At 36.4% G+C, this 26457-nt stretch overlaps 1 protein-coding gene across 2 annotated transcripts in view; it reads left to right on the forward strand.

Moving 5' to 3' along the window:
* The first annotated feature begins 1483 nt into the window (after positions 1-1483).
* Positions 1484-26457, forward strand: part of LOC149570555 (Polynucleotidyl transferase, ribonuclease H-like superfamily protein) — a 67553-nt gene continuing 42579 nt past the window's right edge. The window contains exons 1-4 of one of the 2 annotated variants that reach the window (XM_089823141.1): positions 1484-1613; positions 1732-2069; positions 2251-2310; positions 18503-18615. In XM_089823141.1, the coding sequence (XP_089679267.1) occupies positions 1962-2069; positions 2251-2310; positions 18503-18615 (281 nt within the window). In that variant the 5' untranslated portion in view covers positions 1484-1613; positions 1732-1961. Of the gene's footprint in view, positions 2070-2250; positions 2311-18502; positions 18616-26457 lie in introns of both variants that reach the window. The other variant, XM_089823140.1, reaches the window with a different exon arrangement.

The following is a 26457-nucleotide window of genomic DNA, read 5'->3' on the forward strand; positions in this document are numbered from 1 at the left end:
TTCTCTACTTTTAAAAAATCACAACTTAAACTTCAAACTTGTGAAAGTCACATGTAACCATGATGGACCCAAAATAAGTCAAGCATTATGTAAGGTTTAAACAAATACATAGTAGAAGAATACCAAAAAAAAAACTTTAAAACCAAAACCTTATTTGGACAAACATCTGTAATTGCACTCTATTGGGTGCCTAATCATACTCGATTACACTTAGCTAGCCATAAGAAAAATGAGCATTGGGTCAACTTCAAACAAATACATAAGAAAAAAACACAAAAAATGACAAAATCCTAACCATTTTCTACAAGTCTGACTCACAGTAAAATATATAAGAGCCACAAACTAACCATTATGCATACCCAAAATTGCACAAGAGATTGAATAAGAATCTATAATTACATAAGGATATGAAACCCATCTTGTTATCATCTCTGCGAATAATTCTAAACTATAATTTTCTGACACCATTAACAAATTTTACAATTGCTTGAACATATTTGGTGGGTCACAACTAAACCAATAATCAAACATAAACCATTTCATGAACATCAACTTATGGGAAAGAAAAACCAAACAATGAAAGCAAAAATAAAAATGAAAAATCATCATACCTAGAAAACCCTCTATCACCTCTTGCTTAGACGTTACTTGTTCATATCGACATGCAAATATGGGAGCTCAAACAAATCTCTTCAAATTAAACTTTGCCACCAATATCTTGTTAGCTATTAATATCACATATAAAACATTGCACTGCCAAATAAATGGATTATGGATGTAGAATATGTAAAATCCTTTTCCCAACAATTGTAAATATTTAAAATTAAAATAAACCACAAGAAAATTCACAATCAACCAATCAACTAATTTTACAACATACTAAAAAATACTATTTTCCAAATGTACATACTCCATATTATATGAAAATAAATAACAAATGTCTGCAAATTCATGCAGGACTTCCCAAAATAGAAGAAGATGCAATTGACCTAAAACATTAATTCCTAGCCTATAAGAGACAAACTAAAAATATTGGATTTTGTTTATTTTGTTTTGTTGAAGTCAAAATATTTATTTAGTTTTAAAATCTGTTTGCTAAAAAAAATCTTGGAAAGAAAAGAGTGAATATGTTTTGCACTTTTTTAAAGTAAAAAAGAAAAAATATTTCATCTTAGAATGTGTTGTATTGAGAACATTAGACACAATTTTAGTACTCTCTTGACAATTGATCTTTTCAATACTAAGATTGTTGAACACTCACAAACAACAAAACATAATTGCAAAAGTCTTTGTATGAAAGAACTTGTCCTATAGATAATTTTTAGTCTTTATTCTCTTCCCAAGACAAAATTGCAATTAAAAAAAAAAAAAAAGGGACCGTTCCATAGACTATTTTTTCTTTCTGAAAAAAAAAACACCGCAAAAAAAAAACGAAAAAGAAAAACACTTTGTATGAAATAACATGTCCCATAGAGAATCTTTGGTCTCATAGACGTTAACGCTAATTTCTTCATCAGATCTTTCTCAATTTCTTGAGCAATCCCCGTAGAAAGTTTAGGTAGCAACCTGAACACGTCCATGGTCTGAAGCAACTGAAAATTTTGTGCAAACAGGTGGGCGGAGGAATTTATAAGTGCCATTCAGCTCTAAATATTTGAATTCAATTGTAACCCCTACTATGTCGAGTTTTTACATTCATGGAAAAGATCTGAATTTGTAAAACCATGGCAGTTTGCTGCCATTACTCTCTATTTTCGCGCTACTCCTTACCATCATTTTTATCGGGGAATCCTGAAAACGGCGGTAGGAAGACGACAACACTTGTTGCGAGATGCAGAGCCAGCAGTACCAAGGAGCAGAAGAAGAAAATAATAGAACCAATTAAACAAGAGGTCAAGAAGAAGGTGAAAATAGTGGAACAAGTGAAACTCGAGCCGAAACTCCAATGCAATTCATACAGAATGAAGCACAACTGTTCAGGGAGGAGAGGGTTCAGCTTGGGCATAGACCTGGGCCTAGCCAGAACAGGTGTTGCCGTCAGCAATGGTTATGTACCTCGCCCCGTTTCTGTAACGCCTAACCCAAATTTTAAAATCCTAGACTCTGCTCGTTGTGCTTAATTCAACGTTCGCAACAATATAAATACCTAATAGTAATCAACTATGCATATCTATCATCATTACCAATGATTTGAACTCCTAATGGTAATGAATTAATTCTCTAGTGACTGGAACTTATCGGTGGCTTTAGGTTTTGGAAATGCGAGGAGAACCATTGGAGCGTCGGCTCATAGAGATAGCCGAAAACGAGGTAAGCAGATGGTTTTCATTTGGTATTTCGAGTTGAATTTAGAGAGGATGATTGGTCGGAAGGTTGAATCCAACCAATTGATCTAGTAAGATACATTGATTTATTTCGCAGAAAGTTTATTACACTTTTTGAAAAAATAAAATAGAAGGCTGCTTTGACTTAACCATATGCTTCTGCAGCAATTGGCATCGTCAGTTAAGTTGGGAACCTGGTCTTAAGGTTAAAATTCAGCAGCATTTCATTTGAACAATGTATTAGCATAACTGGAATTAAATCTTCCTATGTCTGCCTAGTCAATGCCTTATGAAACATTTTTTTATGCCTAATAGTGAATATGTGTACTTCATAGAGGAGGAACAGGGTTAGGGTATGTACACCCTGTTGATGTAAGATGAATGGGTGAATAATCTAAGAGCTTCCAACTGGATGTTTTCAATCCCCGAATTAGTGTTCCTTAGTGGTGGTATAAAAAAATAACTTTACATTAGCTTATTTATGGACTGAAGCTCTTATCTGTTAGATAATGGCAACAATTGAAGAAAAGCAGAAAAAACAAGATTGTGAAAACTTTTTTTTTTCTATTTCAGAAAAAGAACAGTTAATTATCTTCAAAAGGAAACTTTAAGTTTTTGAGGAATAAATTGAGTTTTATTCTATGTTGAGAAGTTTTTCTCTTATCTTCAAGAGGTCATATATCTTTCTTCTTTGTGAAGGCATAAGATAATGTCTGAATAGAAATATTGCAGCAGCAACTGTGAAGTTGGAGATGTAATGAGTTTCTCCTAAGCAATAAGAATAGCAATACTTGCCCCGTGGATGTTTCCTTGACATATTGTCAAGGTTTTACCATGTATCTCTGTGTATTGTCGTTTCTCTTGTTATTGTCATTTATTTCTCATATTATTTCTTTGCATCTAACTTGTGCTGTAAGTATATTGTTTCTGGTTAATGCTTCCGCTTCCATAACATTATCGTGAGTGCCACTCTTGATGGAATGCTTCCTCTCATCTTCCACATGTCTTTGATGAAGAAATACAAGTTTAACCCAAAGACTGCAAACTGCCTTTTCGCTTATTCTAGTCTCATGTGACTGCTGAATTAAAATGCAGGGCCATGGGCAGTTAGGAGAGAATATGCAAATAATTTTTCTCTCATCATTTTGTTTTGATGGATGTCCCAGGTACTTGGAGTATATTTTGATTGTACATCGTCAATGAAGAGGCTTTCGCTCGCATAAATGCTATTTAGTCAACGGCAATTACTCTAATTTCTTCCTTGAAGTGTTCTTCCATTCTTACTAAATGAGAAGTGGATGGCTTATCCAAGTTGCTATTCTTGCAATTTCAGATAGGGTAGAAGTTCCATTGTGTCCTTGAAGAAAGGAGATCCTTCCTTTACCAGCTTATCAACTGATTGTAATTTTTGAACTATTTTGATTTCCTTTAGTATATGTTATTCAGATACTTGAGTCTGCATGCAACCCATACGTCAAACCATTGTTTAAACCTCATTTTTCTCGCCTTTGTACTCAGAAATCAGATGCATTCCAGTGGCAACAACCATGATGACTGCATCTACTCAATAAAGTGTGTGACAAGAATTTTCAATCAAGGGACATTTTGTTGGGCTGATGTGAAATGAAAACCTTTATCATCGCTCTCTCATCTTCATAGTCATGAGATATGGGGATGCTAATTGTAACATACCAGTTTTCTAGACTGAAAATAAATACTAAATTCTGAAATTAAAGCAGTTAGGAAACTAAATCACATAACCATATTGCCAAAGTAATTATTATGTACAACTTAAAATCTCTTCATGTGAAAGGAACTGCATTAATCTTTCATAACTGAAATAACTAACAAACCGATTGCTATAACAGCTCAAGAGAAAATCCAAGTCATTTCCATATGTTCCATGAATTATATACTAATTATGAGAAATGAATTTGCAAGATAAAATCTAGAAAAGAAAGACATACAGAATCTAGTTAAGGTATTTAAAGATGTTGTGCAAGCCTCAGCTTTCTGGTAAGAGGAGAAGCATTGACTTAGGGTTAACCTCCCAACCACGGACCTTATTAATCCCCACACAGTATTTTAACAAGAAAGACCCTCCCTACCCTGGGGTCAGGCTTGGGGCACCATGGTTCAGCCATCCAAGCATACCGGCATTTAGAATGTTTGCTCAGTAATAGGCGGGTATGCCTGATTAACTAGCACCACCGACATCTTGTGATAAAAAATAGACAACCATGCCTCTAAACAACTTTGGCCAAGGATTTAGATGGGTTTCTATACCCAATCAACACTGCTTGACTTTACAACATAGTAGATATTGGACAAACATGAGCTTACTTGGATGTGTTATAAAACTTATCTTAATATCATGTATTGATGTTCTGATTTTCTGTTTCTTTCCCTCGCAGGGATTTCTTCCTTGTCACCCCCATTTGTTGGCAACTCCAGCCAGGGTGAGTCCTTGGAGAAAGTAGCTTTCATTTGTATATAGATCATTCTGATTTATCATGGATTTCTATCCATGGGAGGTTAAACCGTGAGTACAACTTGTGCAATGATAAATTCAGTTCTTACAATATCAGGACTTTAGAGCAGAACTCACAGCAGATGTAAGACAGAGAAGAATATAGACCTCAAGCATTTACGCATCTAGTACATCTACCTTTATTTGGAATTAACAGATTCCAGAGAACTCGAAATCAGAAAGGACAAGAGCACTGACATAGAGCACGCACATACTGGTGCTTATATGTTAACATAAAACCCGATGCATTGATACAGAGCACATCATTGGGTGCATAGACACAAATCATAACCTTGAAATCAGATTACCAAAGAGCATTGATATAGAACCATAACTGGTGTATAAACATAATCATATAAATCTGATGCATTGATAAAGAGTACACTATTGGGTGCATGGACACAGAATTTATAACCTGGTTGGTATTCCTTTGGAGGTTTAGTTGATGCTCCAACCTCTTGGCTTAGAACGACTCTTGCTGTGATATGAAAAGGGTTGCGAAATGAGGAAAAGCCAGCGTCTGAAATCAAGAAATATTTGTTGAGAAAGAAGTAAGGATCATCGTCTAAATCAGACGTGCCGTGATGTATATATAATATCCCTATGGCTCAAATGAGCCACGGCCTTTCCTTGTCCGCTCGCTCAAGGTAATAGTTTCAAGACCATCGGTTTCAAGTTACCGAGTTTTAAAAAAAAAAATAGAGAGGTGGCCCCAAGTGTACTTGGTTGTCTCACATGGAGAAATATAAGTTGAATTATTTAAAAGGTTCCTTTTTAAATCATATATATATATATATTTAAATGATTCCATCACGTTATTATTATATCTAAGGTCGCACCTATTTAAAATACGTATAGCTATATATATGCGTAGTTTGGAGAATTAAGATTTGTTTCAACATCATATCCTCTTGATATATATACATGTATATATCTATACATATATTAATTGGGACAAACTATAGATACTATTTTAATATCATGGTGGCATCATACATACATACGTATATATATATATATATATATATATATATATATATATATATATATATATATATATATATATATATATATATATATATATATGTATGTATGTCTGTGTATATTTATATACGTATGTATGATGCCACCATGACACCATGATATTAAAATAGTATATATATATGTATATGTGTGTGTATATATATGTGTGTGTATATGTATATATGTATGTATGATGCCACCATGCCACCATACATACATATATACATATACACACACATATACACACACACACACACACACACACACACACACACACACACACACACACACGTGTGTGTGTGTGTGCGTGATGCCACCATGATATTAAAATAGTATATATATGTGTGATGACGAAAGAAAAATGGAGATGCCGTCACAGAATAACAAAGGTAATGGTTTTGAACATGAATTTTGATAATGTTAGTTATATATATATATTTTTATATGTTTTCCCAAGTAGCTCATGACTGTCCAGTGGTGTACTCTATTGTGAAGTCACTAAATCCTTATCAAGGTAGTTAGGGGTTATACCTAGCGATCGAACAAATGGACTAGAATAGTGCCCCATACCTCGAACCTCGTTTAGCAATGCTTTCTCCCCTTCGTCTGCTCCTGCAACCACTCGTGCAACATTTCCACAATAATAACAAGTTCTTCCATTTTAAATCAATATTAGAATATAACATAGATAATTGTAACAACAATTAACTACCATCATCAATTAAAAGTAATATAACAAAGCAACGACTAACTTCCATTATCAATAAGCAGTTATACATAATAACTGTTAACAACCATGTTCACATGGAATAAACGGTTAACTATAACTTCCCTTTTCACATGATCAAGAAAATGATGGTTTTTAACTAATCATATCAATGGCTATAACTTATCTAATTCAAGTCATAATTTTGGGATGTACCACTAATGAATTCTAATGCCCCCTAATTATTAGTATTCAAGTTTGCCCTAGTTTACAATAAGGTCAAGTAGGGTTTAGGGATACCTTTTGTATCTTGCAAGCAAGTTTGGATATGCTATAATCATAATTCATAATTAGACATTCTTGTTTTATAAATAAATGTATATTAGATTAATAGATTGCTTAAATTAGATTTAAGTTGTCTCAGTCATGGCAGTAATTGTTAAGAAGTAAAGTCCACACACAACGGGGGGCGAGGGAAGGGGGTGGTGAATCAGTTGTGAAAAATTAAAATTAAATTTAAACTTATAAATTTCAACTCTAACAATTGAAACAATGATGCACAAGAAGCGAAAATCAAATCATACACCACAATACAATGCTTTGTTGACTAGGGAAACCTTTGATTAGAGGGAAAACCCCAGTGGGGATGGTATCCACAAGACAGTGTACTAATTTATAAGTCCCTCGTGAAAGGATGTGACCTAGTTAGGAGTCAAATTACAGCGCATACAGTACATCTGTCCTTGTTAGAGGACAAATCCCTATTTAGGAGACCTTGAACCCTTGTTAGAGGTTCTAACCCTATTAAAGGTTGATAAGAAAACAAATAGACCCACTGCCTAAATGCTCCAGCAATTGTGAAGAATAAACTTCAGAATAACATATCCAAAATACTGAATTGACTAATCTGCAACTTACCAAAATACTACATTTGGAGTTTAATACAATCAACCAATTCAATCCCAACTTTGCTCTGATCATCCAACATTCAAGCTTCCATCATTTGACCACATACATTATGTATATGATGATGCTATTGATCCCAACTGAGGAAAACAACTTTCCTTTATACCCTCATATATTTAATTAGGTCGGCCTATTGAAGTTTCCTGAATGTACATTTAATTGCATAGGACCATGCTAAGGCATACATGCCTTCATAAGCATTATTACAAATATTACATTAATGCTCCGACACATTTCAATCAAATTATTACATTTTCCAACGATATCCAACACGTTTCCTCAACCCAATCGGCTGCCAGTAAAATATATTGCAGGTTTTGCAACAGCGGCCATTCTAGAATAATCTCTAAGCCTTGCGATCACAAACATGACTGCACGAACATGTCTTCTACCATGAACCAAGCTCTCTGGCATTACTTCCCCCTTGCTAATAAGATACAACAAGTACGCTACCATCTCTAATATTTCGTAAACTTTGGTTTGCTACGAATCTTCACCAAATGAACTGTAACTCATCTAGAACTCAACATAAGATTCAATGAACATAGATATGATATCTATACTCACGATGATACACCAATCTAAGCTCGCATAGCTTAACCTGTTACATGCCAACTTTGTTGTGCCATCAATCACCTTGCGATATACAGAATCTCTGTTTGTCATGATCACATAAATATATGTTGTCATCAATACAACATATAAACAGTGCCAAGTGCCAACCAAACCTCCATTTCTAACAGTAATAAGGTAGGGAGATTTGATGGGGTGCTTGAGAGACGCCTACCCTAGATTCAAGAGTGGTAATGCCATCCCTCTTGGCCTCATGTGGTCCTTGCCATACAAATGAGGTGGTGTATCTAGTGTAATGTCCCATCACCATTTCCATCATCCTTGTCACTTCTACTGTCTCCAATGATTTTGCATCCTAATGCATATGTTCACCATGTGGTCAGAAATATACAATAGGGCATGCCTGGAAAGCCCCTCCTAATCCCAAAAGCAGTTCCCTTGTCCCCCTTTGGCCTCACGAGGCTCCTTAGTCCAACATGAGGTGGCATGCTTAGAAGCTGTCCTCATCACCATTTCCCCTCTTGTGGCTTACTCATTTCCAGTACCACGGCTTGTTACAACAGTTGAATACACATTCTAGTCACATTTCCATATATCCATATTAGACCTGATCATAGATAATGAATTAGCGAGAAATCTAAATGTAATCAATAATGCAGTTACAAGTATTATCTGTATGCACTTAGGGGTGAGCAGTCATAAATGCTATGTCACGATTACAAATCAGATACTAATACTGGAAATTGCAGATAAATGTAAATTGTTATATATCTGTTCTTATAATTAGTGTCTGTACTTCTCCCTCTTTCTTTGACCACTGATGGTTGAATGATTAAGATAGACTGATTGAATTGTTGGAGAATTGATTGCAGGTCTGTTTGCTCGATTACCTATTGATGTTTGATGAATAACAATTGATTGAATGTGTAATTCATAGATTGAGGAGTGATGATTGAGTAAGTGCTGAGTTGATGTATCGGTGAGTGATGATAGATAAAATCCTTGAATACTTGGAATGATTTTTTTTTTGTACATTATGGTGAAAGGGTCACCACCTTTCATAAGAATTGAGTCACCACTTTCCTTTGTGGCTTTTGAGAATAACATATTATCCGCAACATTTATCTCCATTGGATACCTTTGAATGTGAGGAAGTGTCACATGTAATGGTCACTTCCAGATGTATAATCTGCCAAGTGTGATTGTTATGTTTCAAGTCCGACTTTGACCACCATATAAGATTTTCTGATTTTTTTTTTTGGGTTTTTTCCAAAATCTCAAATTTTTTTTTTGGCACAATACTTAATGCAATGAAATTATAGATCCTAAAATTCTGAAAATAGCGATTACAAATATCATATGGCAATTTGAAGAATAAATCTGATTTATTCAATACCAAAGTTCAGATGTATTACCAGGATATTAGAATTAAAAAAAGTCATTAAAAGCCACATTGTGTTCTCCACAATCAGTATCTTTTCCAATGCCAATATACTGATCTGCAGCATGTACTCTGACCTTTTCTTCCCTTGCATTTACAGTTACAGCTAGAAGTGAATATAGTTTGATCCCAAGCAATGAAATGATACATATTTTTTTCTAGCAACTCCTAATATTCCTCAACACCTAGATGTTGGTATCAAAACATCTAATTTTCTTTGACTGGTAATAGTGCTGCTGACTACAGAAATGCTCAGATCTGAAAACCATTTGCTAAAAATCACTGATTGTTTGCAACCAAACTGGGTCGATTCTGATGTAACCTGGAGGAGTATGACCGACTCCAGAGCCTAAAAATAATAAATTTTTCAAATTCTTGCTTTATTCTGCAACATAAAACTATTCTCCCTTCTGATCTGAGCTGATACTGATGGAACTTTATATAAATCTGGTGCCTTTTTAATGAACTCTGTCTGATCTGTTCTATGGGAAACCCTTGGATGTTGTTTCACACCTGCAGGTTGTCATGTCCCCAATTTCTGCCCTTCCTTAGTGACAACATTTCTAGCAAGGTTGGTCTATTATCTGGTTCCCATAGGCCAATAGAGCATAGAGGGAACCAACCCAAGGGCTTTGAGAGCCATGCATGAGCTTCCCAAGTAGTTTGGAGCAGTAGACAACAGTTTCCTACGATTTAGGAGGGATTCTTATTTTGTAGGGATTGACTAGGAGTGGTCTAGGAGGCATTTGGAGACCTCAGCGAATGTTTTGGAGACTTAGAGTGCATCTCCTATTTTTTAGGAGGCATTCCTATTTTTTAGTAGGAACTCCCAGTTCAGTGACAGTTCTCTCAAAGGTGCACACAGTAGGGGAGAGTCATTGGGACTCAATTTTGGTTGATTGGGGCTGTCTCCTACTTTTTAGGAGCATCCCTAGATTTTAGAGATGGACTGCCAGTTGACCCGTCTTGTCCAGCATCAGTCACAGATAGGTGACAAAGTTAGATTCATGTTTGATTGTTCATTTTAGGCCTTCTGGGACCATTTGGGAAATATTTTAATATATTTAAATATTTCCTAAGTTGGTGATTAAATAAATTAAAATAAAGTTAATAATATAACCATTTTGGAGTAATAAGGGGATGCTGGCTTCAGTTGATCAGGTACACCTATGTGTTATAGCTTGTTGGAAAGGTCTCGAATTATTATACATGATTTTTACTATCTGTAGACTTTTTGGTGCCTTCAGCTATGGAATTTTAATAAAGTAATGTTTTTCTTATAGCATGGACGACTTTAATTGGGAAAATGTTATTTTATTATATTTTATTTAAAGGGCAAAGTGTAATTTCCCTTTAGGGTTCGATTTATAGTTGGAAGGGGATATAAGGAGATGGAGACCTAATTTCTTATTATCTTATGCATATTGGAAAACTTGTTTTTGTGAATTGGCTCTGAGAGAGCAATTCTTCATCTGGGATGCAAACCCCAGGTTCTGGATTGGTTGGGACGTAGCCCTTAGCAGTTATTGGCATTGGATTCTTCAAACAGTGTGCGTTGCTATCAGGGATAGAGTACACCATTCTTTATTGTGGATTTAGGTTGCAGATTTATGGTTTCAGCGTTACAAATTGATTCTTTCAGCTGGGCCGTGATTCCTTGCAGTCTTACGGCTGCCATTTGCAGCAGTTTGGCATCATTGTTGGATGTAAGCTCCTTGGAACTGCATTGGATTTATTATTTGGCTTTATAAATCAGAAATCTGCCTAGTACGATTTATAGCAATTTTGATTTGGCTCTATGTTCTTATTTATTTTCAGTCTCCTCTCATGTTTATTGTTCATTATTCATTACTATTGTGAAAACTATCAAAAAACACAAAACAAAAACAAAACCTTCTGCAACTTCTGTCTATTCTCAAAGACCATCAAAGAAATCACAGGAAAATATAGTTTATTAATTTAAAAACTACAGCAGATCAGCAAGGGCATCTATCAGGGATCTTTCACAGGTCCTCAAAATTCTGAGAGATTTTTTGTTCTCTGAGGCTGAAAATGGATGGAAACTGTTTACAGAGTTTTCCTTGAGAATGCTGGTCTAAAAATTGACTTTTGGATGCCAAAACAACCTCCAGAACTTTATATTGTGTTTTTCCAATTTTCTCTCCAAGAGCAATTTCGAATTAGGGATTTTTCCCTCCTTTTTAACTCAAAATAATGTTTTTTTAGACGGTCATTATTCATTACAAACTTGGGCCCCTTTTAAGTTAATTTAATGCTTATGGACTTGGGCTCAATATTAATAGACTTTATTATATAATAAGTGATTGTAATATTATTATTTTATTAAGACCAACTTAGGAAATAAATTAATTCCAATTTATTCGTTGCTCGCTCATCTGGACCCCGATTTGAATTCTGTATGAAGCTTCCTGTCCATTGATATGGTTTGACCATGGTGAGCTAACTGGCAATTACGTCCTAAAATATAGGAACTCTGCAAAAAAATTAGAACTGTACCAGAAGTGTTCGAGCTGATCCCGAAGGCCTCCTAGTGTGTCCTTGCTAACTCCCAGTTCATCTCTAAAATTTAGGGTTCCTCCCATAATCTAGGAGACTGCCCAAGATTGGTCAAACAGGCTCTCCATGCCCCGATAAGTCGTCGCAAGTCCCTGAAAGGGTTCCCTATCTGTCTCATTGGCTTATGGCCCTACTAATAGGTTAATTTTGCTAACTGGTACTGACACTAAGGGAAGCGTAAAACCAGGGACGTTATAGTATGCCCTCCCTAAAGATTGCTTGTCCTCAAGCAAAGACAATACAATATACAGCCAATAAACTGATCTAAAGTGGAATCAAGAATGATCCTAGGATCTTAAATCATCCTCAGGAAGGAACCACCACACTGACGCTATGCCATTTTGATCACAACTGAAATGCCATCACACCAAGCCACCATTCCTCCATATTCGAGCTCCATCGCATCAATCTAAAATAAATGTTTGTGAAGGAGATCAACCGAGGAATGTGATGAACTCTCGCTAACCAACGAGTCAACATGTAAAGTCTCCTAGTACTGTTGTCTTGATCTTGACCAGCAAAACAAATGGTGCCAAAGGTGCCATCATATCATACTTGTATAGCCTGAATACTTTGATCTGTACTCTGTCCCGAACTGAACCTGGAATCACAACAAGCTTTTCCTGTGTCATCCTGATCATCACTGGAAGACCCTCCTGCCTCCAAACTCACTCATCAATCCAAACTATTTCTTGATAACCCACTGTCAAGCTAGTAGGATAACACCAACCTAAAGTCACAATATCCTTCATCCCTCTCAGACCCTCCATCACGTTAGGCCACCATACCTCCATACTTGAGCTCCCTCACATCAATCTGAAATAATCGTTTGTGAAGAAAAACCAACCAAAGAATGTAATTAACTCTTGTTGGCCAATAAGTCAACAATAGTCTCCTAGTACTGTTGTCTTGACCTTGACCAACAAAACATAAGGTGCCGAAGTTGTTAGATGAAATCCCTTGTTAGTGAGTTCTTCTTTGTGAGAGAAGTTCAACGTGAAATACATTGTTAATGAGTTTTCTCTATGAGAGAAATTTGAGGTGAAATCCCTTGTTCCACCTTCAGAGGGTAAGTATGATGGATACACCGTTTGCGACTAGGCATGGTGGATATGTACTCTTCTCTGGGAGAAGTCTGAGGTGGAAGTTGTCGTTCCACCCTTTGAGAGTAGGCATAGAGGAAATGCATTATTCTTTGGGAGAAGTTTGAGGTGAAAGCCCTTGTTCCACCCTCTGTGAATAGGCATGGTGGATGTCATGGAAGAAATTCCATAATTGTGCTTGTTCACCCTCTAGGAGTAGCTATGGTGAATGTTATGACACGTTGAGTGATTCTGTGATGAGTACTTGCGTTTGTTTTCTTTTAAGTTCTAGGAGTAGCCATGGTGGAAGTCAGTGTGTGACTTCATGACTTTGTTTTACAGTTTTTATTCACCCTTTAGGAGTAGCTATGGTGAATATTGTTATGCTGAGAGAACATTTTATTTTGAGAAAATCAGTGAGATTTTGTTTTGTTGACATTCGTTTTGGTTGCAGCTCCATTGTGCTTGTTAGGTTGAGACACACTATGGCATGTGAATGATCTCTCTCTTGCTAAGAGGGAGTGTTAACGTTATGGTAGCTACAAGAGAAGTCATTCATACCTGTTTTCTTTGTTATTATATTCTCAGTTGCTGTTGAAAGAGAGTGGAGACTCTGTCTTGTGTATAGATTGTGATTGAAGTACTTCTCTATTCATATGGCCATGTGTCTTGCATGTGAAGTTTTGGCACAAGGGCACATGGTTGCCTTGCTGGCAGAGGTTCCATCAGCATTTCCTTTGTATAGAGCCTGTGGTTGATGGTTTCTTATGCTTACGTAGACATGATGGCATTGGCTCCTTTCCTCTCCTACTCATTGTGTGGCATCGTGTTTTCTCTCTTATTGTTCACTGGAATTAATATGGTAACATGATATTATGAGTCAATGCATCGCTATGATTCCTACCTGGTATCGCATCTTCCTCTTCCTCTTGTGTTGAGCATTGTTGGTTTTTTTATATAAAAGTTTGCGATCATTTATGTAATTGCTTTTTGGCGTGTAATGGCTCTCACTTAGAACTCTTGTGCGTCCCTTGGCATTCAGATTGAATTCTGTTGTTTTAAAAGAAAACAGCAAGGATGCGAATGTGCTGTTTTGATAATTATTGTTCATCAAGACTGCAATATATAATCGGGTGCAGAGAATTTTGCATGCATTGAGTTCATCAGGGAGCTTGTGTGGTTCTGTTGTTCTGTTTAGCAGCGTAAGAGTATCTAAGAGTGTTCCATCCTCTCAGCTCTATATGAGCTACCACAGTTTGTCTGTTATTTTATTTTCCTAAGTTGTGGAGTTATATTTTATTATCGCACTAACTGTAGTAGTCTGAGTATTTCATATATATTTTGTATTGCATTGAAGGTATGTGTTCAATAATTCAATGATTCTATTAGAAACTCTGAGAGTTTTGGATAAAATAAAAGGCAGGTTGATTGATTGAATGATTGTTGACATCAATCTTAAGCAAGAAGTCTTGTAATTCTTTTGAGAACTGAATAAAGGCACTATTTTCTGTGCGTGGCTGGGTTTTCCCCTCGAGTAGGAGGGGTTTCCCAGGGTAAATAATGGAGTCATCTGTTCGTATGCTTTTCTGTATATCGCTTTCATATTATTCTGGTTTGGAAACTTAGCACATATTATAGGGGCCATTCTTCATAGATTAGGGCTGTATCCTAGAGCTAAGAGCCACATGCATCATTAAAGCCCATCATAATTCCCTCCTATGGGCCAAACTAGTCCTTGGGCTTCTGATTTTGGCCCAATAGTTTAATCTAGAGACCAGCTGATTGGCTATGGCTTCCTCTCATTTTTTGCATTACTTTGTCCTGCCTTTATGAAACCCTTAGAATTAATTCCCTTTGTCAAATAAGGCTCAACTTCTTCCTTTGCCACATGGGGAGGTGGAATCTACTTCTTGACATGGCAGCCTTGCCACATAGGGAGGTGGAATCCATTTCTTGACATGGAATTGTTGCTACATGGAGAGGTAGAATCCACTCCTTGATGTGGCAACCTTGCCACTTGAGAAGGTGGAATCCACTCCTTGATGTGGCAACCTTGCCACTAGAGAAGGTGGAATCCACTCTTTCAAGTGTCAACATAAAGAGGGGGAAATATGATTTTAATTTTAATGATAATTTTCTTTTTATTATCCCTTTCATTATGATTTACGTAGGTAATTTTTTATATTTTTGGCTTAATTTTTTATTTTCATTTCTCACTTTCTACACTTAGCAAAATTTCACCATTTTTTTCCCAATTTTTTCACACTCAACGAAATTTCGTCAATTTTCCAGTTTTTGGACAACTTGATCCTTGAGAAGCCTTGCGAAATTCCGAGCTGTTGCCAAACTTTCTCTACCATCTAAACCTACTTGGAAAAGAGGGGGTCCTCACTTGCAATGGAGCGATGGTGAGAAAACCTCACAACACTATTTAGTATGAGCTTACAGACAAAGAGGTGTAGCCGGTCATATGAATGGATAGAAGCTTGCTAAGCAATGCACCACCTTTGAAAGATCCCTGATGGATCTCTTCTGCTGATCTGCTGTAAATTTATATTTTTAAATTTGTTTTCCCTGTTTATTAAAATTTTCTTGCAGAGCTAGACAAAAGTTGTAGAAGAGTTTGATTGTTTTGTATTTTTGATGATTTTCAATAAGTAATAACAGAAGTACAATAACATGAACCAGTTCTGAAAATGTATTCCAAATATATTTAAAACAAATTCGCTTCAGGCAGATTTTCTTGAATATACGCCTAATAAGTAACCAGATGAAGATTTATAATCGTATCTAGATGAATACAACCAAGGAGAAAGCCAACCTGAAGGTGTGAATGAGAAATATGAGCCCAGAAAGAAGTTACGGCCAGATTCCAGCTCTTCAAGTGTTGCATGTGGGAAAGAATATGGCTGCCAGGCGCAGCCGTACAGCTGCAAAGTGCCCACACATGGATAAAATGTCCAAACCCCAGCTAAAACTCTGACTCAATACTACGTTCCCCTAAAGAAACAATGCACAATCTCCAAGATGCTTCTGATTGCTAAGAATCCAAACCACTGTTTTGGGGACTACGTCCCAAACAGGCAAAGCAAGTGGATTTGGTGTCCCAAATGCTGAAAGCTCAATCAGAGCCCAAGACCCAAATCCAAAATGTAATATCTCAATAATGCCTTCAAACTTTGTCTTTATCTCCTTATAACCCACCAAACTTAGCTCAAACCCTAAAAGTGTCTCCATGTGGCATTGGGTTACGAAATAATAAATTTCTCATTTTTAAAGTGGTCAAGTATCCAGAAAATGACCTTTTTCCCAATAGAAAGAAATCCATTCACCGAAATGCTCTGAGTCAAAAGAGAATATTTAGAAAAGTTCAAGACCTTTCCAACGAGCTATTACACCAAAGGATAAGCAATCCAAATGAGGCAAAAAACCCCTTATTACTCCAAAATGGCTATAACTTAGCCTTATTTAAATTATTAAAATGCTAACTTAGGAGAATATTTAAATATATTAAAATATTTCCCAAATAGCGAACTGATAGCCAAAACACCTCTACAAGGTGAAACTAAACTTGTCACCTCCTGTGACTGATGCCGGATAATCTGAAATAACTGACAGTCTCATTCCTCAAAATTAGGGGTACTCCTAAAAAATAGGAATGCCTCTGAATCTCCCAAAACTGAAACCATAGAATGATCTCATAGAGACTCAAGAATGTAATCCATCTCCAACTCCTAAAATGTAGGAAATTCCTCCTACAATTAAGGAACTGCTCTCAATTGCTCTCCTACTATCTAAAACTTCAGATCTAAACACTGTGCACCCTGACTGAGTCCCTAAACACTACTACCAGCCTACGAGACTCTAATGATAGGCCAACTCTATCATCTTTGATGTCCACTCTAGAAAGGGGACATGACAACCTTGGCCAAGGATTTATTTTAAAACATGCACGTCTTACCTGTAGTACTTGTTGATTGTAAGTAACAATGCAAGGTTATATTGAAAGAATAGCGTAAATCCCTTTGTGAAAGCCAACATATCACATCATAAAATTGAGTGAAATTCCACGATTAAGAAGGAACCTTGAGGCTGTCTCATTTGATCATACAATCCAGATACATTGTTTAGCATATGAGCATCCTTATTCGAGAGAGAGTTGGAGATTTGGTGTTTCATCATGAAATACGAAGTATTTGATTCTATATGTTGTAGTGGAACAAAACTCACATCAATAGGTACGCACACAGATATTTCTTAATTCACATACATGCACAATTATGTATGCATCAAATCGTCAATTTAATACAAATAAAAGATCAACTTAATTTCAAAAGATGTGGCCTCAATTCATATGCTCAATTTCTTATTAAAGCTTAATTAAATTTGAGTCTATTATGTCCTAAGCATTTATGGTAAGAAAAAGAAAAATCTAATGGTTTAATTGACCCTCTAGGATTGACATAATAGAACCTAGCCCTTATTTTGCAAAACTAGGTCAAAACCCTATACTTGGTACTTACTCAAGGATTCTAGATAATTAGGTTAGAGGCCCTAGATGTGGCACTTACCTAGAGACTCAAACGATAGTGTGATCCTTTATATGTTATATGTTCTACTTGGTGATGCTCCCACTCCCTTCTCGAAGGACATCAAGCACCTACATCCATTTGCACACAAGAAATGTAGTCAGCTGACATCTTATAATATTGAACACATACAAAACATGTGCTAAACTATAAAGTGCGGATTCACTTATTAAGGCATATGTAAGTCCAGAATCTTGGTCATTTGACTATTGTCAAATTCATCGTTTCCACAATATTGTAAGCATTATAGTATTTAACCTTTGTTCATCTGACAAAGTGAAATAAAGTAGCATAATAACATAAAAAAGAGGGATGTAATAGAAATGAACACCGAACGACAAACATATAATGCAGAAGTAGGAGGTAATGCTATTTCCATTCTTGCAGGATCTAAGAATATTTTTTGAACATTTATCTATGGGATGGGATGACTTTTAATTTTGCTTTTCCCAAAGTTATTGGTAAGTGTGTTATTTAGAAGAAAATTCGTTATGTAAAAAATCCTTAAGGAGTTGTTTGACTTCTGTCTAATATCATCATATAGAGGAGATGCTAACAAGAAAAGCATTTGAAACTGTCATCTTCTACTTAATTTATGTAAGATACCTGACACATTCTTTATTCCAACATGTCCTAAGGAGGATCCATCTAAATGTATGCATATAATACGAATCTTGATTGGTAAATGCAGGAGGTAGATGAACTAATTATTGGGATTCCAAAGTCATCCGATGGAACAGAGAATGTACAGTCCAATAAGGTGAGAAGTGTTGCTGGCAGGATTGCAGTTCGAGCGGCAGAAAGGTGAAGTTTTTAGTCCCCTTTATATCGTTACCAATTAATAGATAATACATTTTAAGGCTTTATTTCCTAAATTATAATATGTAATCATTCTGGTTGGATTCATTTCTTGTGTGTACCTATGCCTGACACAAATTAGGAATCACATAGGCTTACAATTTTTTCACCAATTGGTGTCACCACATAGGCTCTTTCTTCACATTGGCACATGTTCTAGTTTATTATTTTCTTTACTTTAAACTTCATCATATTTGTAGAAAAGATAAGTGATAGGTTTTGATGTAATTGTATCAGTATTTTTTATGACTTCCTCCATCATGTGGTGGTTTTCACTTATATTCAGTAGGTAGTTATTAGCAGCGACTATCAAGAAAGTAGGGACAGAAGTTTTAACATATTGTTTGGCCTCAATTGGAGGAAATGTTGTGAACTATGCCTTTGTTGTGTGTGTATCCGCTTTTTTAAGAGTTCTGAAACACAGTTCACCCATTTCACAAACTTAATTTGGCTTGTTTATTGATGAACTCAAAGATTGGATTAGAAAGGAAGGAAGAGGGATTTTTGATATGCACATGTTATGGAACTCAACAGGAAATACCATCTGAGGTCCTCTGAAATGTTGTGTTCTATAGAAATTTCCCAATGTTTGATGGATGGATTTGGAAGACATTTAGAAACTAATAGGAAACATCATCTGAAGTCTCTTGTTATCCAGAGGTGTCCCAATTCATTTCTTTGAGACAAGGTCTGATTTTCATCATATGAGATGATTACTAGAAGTCAATGTGCAAGGAGTGCATAAGCTTTTTATGTATGGGGTTTGTTTTTCTTTGTTTTCCCTAAATCTGAATGTAACAGTTGAAAAGGATATTCATTATTTCAATGGCTGCATCTAAACCTGTGGTCATATATCATTCTTCCATTGAACATGTATGTAGTTCTCCATTATTTCCCGTTACAATTTAAAACATAGTTGACTTTGAAAGGGCAATGCTAGAAAGATTATTCAAGGTAAATGGAATGCAATAGATATCTAGGAAAATAAATATCAGTAAACTTTTAAGGTCCCGTTTACCAATTTAATTAGATTTTGGGTAAGCAAATGCCAAAAACTAATATAACTAACTTCATATATTTTGTATGATTATGACTACTACATAGTTTATTGCAATCTCACAATGCATTGCGTCATACTGGCAATAATATTGCAATCAGCAAGCATATTTTTTATGGGTAAATTTCCCCTAAAAGCTGTCATTTGGCATAGAGGCCATGAGGAAGGGGTCTTTTTTGTTAGAAAACCAGGGCTTGATAGTGGTTTTTTTATGCTTATAACTGGATATGGTAGTCTACTCAATTTATCATTGAACTTTTGTACTTTTTAAGCATGTTCATTTCTCTAGGGGACTTGAACACGACTCTTAATTATGATAGCTCAAACTGTTTGCCAGTTGAGCTCAGCCCATTTGAGTATAATGCATACACATTTTACTGCACACACACACACACACAAATGAGATTATTACATCCAAACACATGCATATATAATCACAACATTTTACGTAGATCATGGAATTCCTTATAGGTACACTTTAATTATGTTGACTTTTAAAATATAGAAAGCTCTAAGCTTTTGGAAGATTGATCAAAGATCACGTATGCCATGAGACTACTGTTGAAAAAGCAAATAGTGCAGTGTACTATGCTCTTGGCCTTGAGAAAAGTGTTGCACTCAATGTATGGTAATTGTAAATGCTCTTGCATGAATTGCTTTTCCTCCCTGGCATGATCATCCATTTGATGAGTAATTATATAAATGCCATGTTATACAATTACGCCAGCCTTCCATGAATGACCATGTGAAGCTCCAATATGATTTTGCTTTCCCTGCCTAACTCTAGAAGCTCCATTAGAATCAAGGGCTTGTAACTGGAAACCTTCTTTAGGCATGATATGTGGAATCTTGGTTTTACCTTAGAGGTTGGATGAAGCTCCAATTTATAAATGATGATGCCATTCCAATGAGGAACCTTGTGATAAATTGAGGTGCAATCTTATTGATTTTCTGGTCCTGGATAGAGTCTACTTATAAAGTTGAACTCTTAGAAAGGTTCCATCTTCAACTTCATACTGCCCCTTGTAGCTGTACTAATCTGTTAATTATTCCATCCTGTTTATGATCCTGTACTACTTAAACCTTTGAGGGACTTTTGAATATAGGAAGTGTCTTAGCGGTGACAACAACTTATAAAGTGTCATAAAATGATGGCATTTTAGAAGTGTAAAAGGTAGTTCTGTACTACTACACTACTACTATACTATTTGTAGTCATGTGTATTGGGCATTTTATTTCTCAGAAGTCAAATGATGGAGGTATCCTTTGAACTTTGTTCATTGCCTTGTTGGGGATGGTATGAGGAGCTGTCTGGTAATGGTGTGCCGGAAACTACAGACTCATAATAATGGGAAGTACTGGCTCATTTCAATTACTATTTCTATCACTTTCACCAACATCTACCAAGGTGTCCAGTAGCACACCAACTGTGCTTTGAGCATTGCTGTCACCATCAATTATTTGTGCATCTGTCCTAATATTTTTGATTTCATAAAGGTCAACCTGTTCCTTTTTAGAATAGATGAATTAATAAGTGAATTAGTTCCTCTCAATAGTTTAGGAAGAAAGTAGGCTCATAGTAGGCCTCTGAACTTTGGAATACCATCTCCATTCATCTCGTTCCATCTAGCATGATTATGCTGGCTTCAAGTCAACATCTCCGCCCTAGCAGATTTTGTTTTGAAGAAATTATTTACCTTGTGTTTCTTAAGTTTTTTCTCCCCACTTTCAAATCTCAAAGACCGTCCCTTTTATTAAAGTCTGGATTGCTGCGCAACCACCCTGTCTCATGTTATTAGTTGTATTTGTTTTTCCTTACTAGTCTTTTCTTTTTAAGTCATCAAGAATTATTCCAGTGTTGAGTACCTTGTCAGGTTTTGACAAGTCTTCTGTGCTACCATTTTAACCGACAATCATTACCCCCTTTACTTTAGAAACTGTCTGTGTCTCTTGTTTTAAAAGGGTTATTGAGTTCCAAAAGTCCTTCCTAAATTTAGTCATTTGTCTGCACTGACCCTTAAACTCAGTACTTGATGTGCCTTTAGAACCTAACACCTAACTTCAAACATTCAAGTCATATGTGACCCCCTGAAAAAAGGGCCTTTTCAGCCCAAATTCATATAGATGAAACATCATTGGAACCTGACAGAATTGTCACAGCTATCATGAAGCCGGTAATACTTCCTAAGTGTTTGTATTGCAGAGCTTGCGTGAAGATTGAAAGTGTTGTAAACATCATTGGATCTTGAAGGTGTACTCAAAACTCCTTTGGATCCCGATAGTAGCTCATAAAATAAAAGCAACAGCAGTGAATGCCTGAGGAGATAAAGAATCGCTAATAAAGGATGGTGCCATTATAAAATAGTTTTGACACTAAGTGTGGACTCTGATAAAGCTTTTCAAGTTTATTTCAAGAAAAGTGGTAACATAATTCCCATTTACTGTGCATTTATGACAAAGAGCCGAAGCAGATGTAATTAAATACTGACGATCAGTGAAATACTTATACTACCAATTGTTCTTAAAAAGATCATTCATGAATGTTGAGCTGAAGACTGCAGTGAAACCCTGAGCAAAGCATTCACTTGAATCTTGAGATGGACGCCACAACCATCACTGCAGAGAGAAAAGTAAGTGCCGATAATCTTCACTGCATTTTCAGAAAGAAATAGAATTGAATTATCTGGGTTTTTGGAGAAGGAAATAATTGCTTATCAATCTTATTATATGTGCATGAATTCTATCCAAAATGAAATTTATTAACTGGGACATGAGTATTTGAATGGTTTGGGAAGTGCCCTGTTGGAAGTAGGAGACTGCAACCCTAATTAACATCCTGTCACGTAGAGGTAGTATAGAGTGGGTTGGTGGATGCTGCAACATTCTCTGTGGTAGTCCAGCGCATGGAACTGATGATGGAGGGTATTCACAGGTATGACCATCAAGTGAGGTAAATTAAGACTAACGATGCCAAGGTCATTGTAACCTAAATAAGCTAGCAATGGTACATGCTTCCTCTTGCTTGATAGGGAGGCTTATGCTAAGCAGGATCTTGCTTTGTTAGAAAGTGAATCCAGTGAGAAGGGACAGTATAGAGGAGTCACTGTAAAAGAATGGTTTGCAGTACCTAGAAGAGGGCAGTCTCAACTCCCAAGGACCATTTACCAATCGCATCTGAAAGGGGAGATTATGGACATTATCATCCTGCTTAACAGATTACATGGAGATGTTGATGCTTTTAACCTAGATGAATGGATGTTCTTTGTATAGGTTATTTGCACAGGTGAGCAATACCTAGATTGGGCCGAGTTAATCAGTGAAAAATCCATGAGGCAGTTTCTTTATATCCTTCAAATAAATCTTTTATAATGGTCTTCCTGTCTAATAAATGCCCTAGCCTGCACACAATATTGGATAGGACTTGTAGTGGAATATGATGATGGCATCATAATATTTGATTTCTACTTGGATTCGCAATGGCACAAAAGTCATGCTAATTTTAGAAGGGTAAATGATGCATTTATCATGCAATTAGCTCGGGAGTTACATGGAGATTTAAGACAGAGCATGTCTCCCGAGCTAAACATTTTGGTGAACACTTATGACAATAATTTCATTAAATACCCTGAGTTCATGTATCTCAGGGTTTGGGGCTATGATGGCTTTCTCAAGAAGCTACCCAGATATTTAGAGGACAAGTACATCATAATTGAAGTTTGCAGACAGATGATTGAGGCTCATAAGCACTATTCAGAAAGAAGGAAATCTAGTATACAGTTCCCAATGGAACTAGGGATTTATAAGTGCAAAGGTCAGTCAAAAGCTCTGAATATAGTAAAGAATATGGCTAGATATCATTTATCCACATATGATCAATTGAGACTGAATTTTAAGGGTAAGAATTATGTCAGGAACAATTTGCAGCTAGGCTATCTTTTTATCATTTACCCCAGTTGGGGGACTTCTGGGCAGATTGCATAGATGAATAAGTAAGAAATCTAGATTGGATGAGATTGAGTCTACAACAGATTAGGGATTCTCAGTTGGGATGGGACATGGCTGGGGTTGTTGATCATGACACTGATTTTTTAGATCCTTTATACATAGCCACAGTTCAGACATGGTCCTTGGCTCCCATTGATTTGGATGAGCTGTAAGATGACAATCCCGATAATAGAATTGCAGGAGTAGTGAGTGGGTTGCTAAGAAGTCAGGGGGATCTAAATCTAATAGCCACAAGAAGAGAAAAAGGGAGAACAGAGTAACCCCAATGCCACAGTAACCTCTCATGTGGCTACTTCTACCACTGCTCTCACATAGCAAATGATGACATCTTGAGGAGGAGAGTAGCCTCACAATCAAAACGCCCCTCTTAAGAAGATATGGGGAAGAGGCTTAAAAGTCAACATTGGAGGAGATGGGGCAGTCAGTGGTAGAGGAAATGATGCACAGGGGAATGGAGGGGACAAAGACAAGGGGAAACCTAAAGTTAGTGATGCTGGGGGTCAAAATGCCACAGTTAACCTCAGCCTGAATGGAATAATGAAGTGATAAGTTCGCTTCACCATTTCCTTTTGATTTACAAAGGAATGGGGAACTCTTCTGATAAAGAGAGCTCTGTTGCTTACACGTGATTTTGTCCAAAATGCAACAAAAACTTTGTCTTCAGCCTCATGGCTTGATAATTCTTTAAACAGAATGAGGCAATTAGAGTCTACCAAGATCCCCCTCCCGATGATGCAGTTCAACAGCTTTTGCAGTCTCCCCCTCTTGTACCAAAACCCAAAAACTTAAAACAGCTAGAATCAGGGAGATGATAAATCCGACCATTTGTTTCTTGGATCCGCTACTCCTATTTCCAAAAAGAGCTAAGTCAGGTTACATCATCTGACTTCAATTTGGCACATATTGATATGGGCCCTCCAGATAGGGATGCTGATCTACGAAGTTAAGGTGTCTACTACCAGGTTAGTGGAGAGAACAGAGAGACAAATATGTTACAACTGAGTTGAAAGTGATGGTGGATGTGATGCTGAATTGCTTGAATTCATCCCTAAGCCTACTATTGAAGAAACTAGCTCCACAGATACAATTATTGATCCTTGTAGAAATGCAAACAAAGAACTATTTGCAAAAGTGCAGGAGGACAAGCATTTTGGTCAAGTGACCAAGATGTGGATTCTGAAAATTAAGGATAAGGAGTTCCTTTCATTGATAATTTGTGTCGAGCACATTAAAGTCCCATTGTGGCCAAAAATAGCGCAAGGTCTGAAATTGAAATGACAAAACAAGAAGATGACACACACGAGCAAACTATACATGAGCTCCAGGACATGAGAGATATAGATCCCACTGTTGCTGTGGCTGTGGCTGAGAAGATACTTAGGGATGTCCATGATGATGGTCAAGTGTGAGTCCCTTTCTTGCTTTCCAGTTAAAAGTACACCCCTAGTTAGTAAATAATAGATTTTCCATAAAAAGAAGAAAAATTAATCAAATAAAGGGAGATGTACCTTTGCTATAATTCATAGGTCAAACTCATCAATAGTCTTTCCAACTGTTGTTTAATGTGTTGGTTTTCGATAAAGCACAGGGCCATTAATTTGTAAGGAAAGTCAATTCTGTTAACCAACACCTTGACAAAGTATAGAAACTGTCTTCTTATGACTATGTGTTTGCTATCGCTATTTTGGATTCTTCCCACCTCTGTGGCATCAGCTTGTTACTCTCCTAGGGCTGTTTATAGCTTTTTTGGATTCAATGCAACAGCCATCAAGTGTGACCCATAATTGACATGGTTATTTCATTGCATGATTCGTCAAGATGAATTTACCCTCTTTTGTACATTGTTCCCAAGTCACATGCTGTTAAAATATCATTCAAATGTGAAAACTTAATGCATTCTACAACCCTTTTGGCTGCCGCCTAATCAAATTTCATTTTGTAATTGTCCACTTTTTCTCATATGTGCTACATATACTGCATATCGTGTTTCAAACCCCCAACTGTTAATACAAAAAAATCAGTTGTGTAGTTGTAAACAAGGTGGGTGAGATCCCAGTTGCAATGAGACAGAAAATTTGACGATCAGATGGAAACAAAAGAAACGAGGAGTAATTTCTCCACCTAATGGGTTCAACCATAGTCAAGTGCATCACGGTGAGACTGTTCACAGATGACATTCTCAGTTATGGCTGAACACATCTAATATATGACAAAAAGGGTGAACTGAAAGGTTTTCTAGTGTTATGTGCCAAATATGGAAGTGATGTCATTACATGCCAGATATAGGAAGTAGTACTATCACTGTGACTATGTACTAATGCAGCAAGTTTGTGATTAACAGAAGAACAACATAAATAGCAATCTCATAGAAAACACATGACAATGGCTGAATATTACTTTTATTGATTGTACCAAAGTATTACATTACCAACAATACCAACATGTACTTCATTGTTCTGAACAACCCCTATAGCACTCTAGTTGGTTATGAATACCAACGGTCGTACTCTTTGGTACATCTTATTTCATAACAAGTCTACTGATTATTCACTAATTACTTATACAAGCCTGCATCTAGGGACTTGAAATTCCTTATCTGACGTGTGGAAAGTTTTACTTTCTTGGTTCCTGATGTACTTATCTTCTAGTATAAATACACCGATGGGAGTAAGTACTACTTGGTTCTTTCTTCCTTTTATAGCTATTTACTTCTTGTGGGAAGTCAA

Source organism: Cupressus sempervirens, chromosome 3 (assembly GCF_028749045.1).
Source record: "Cupressus sempervirens isolate cs-2001-9-10 chromosome 3, ASM2874904v1, whole genome shotgun sequence".
NCBI lineage: Eukaryota > Viridiplantae > Streptophyta > Pinopsida > Cupressales > Cupressaceae > Cupressus > Cupressus sempervirens.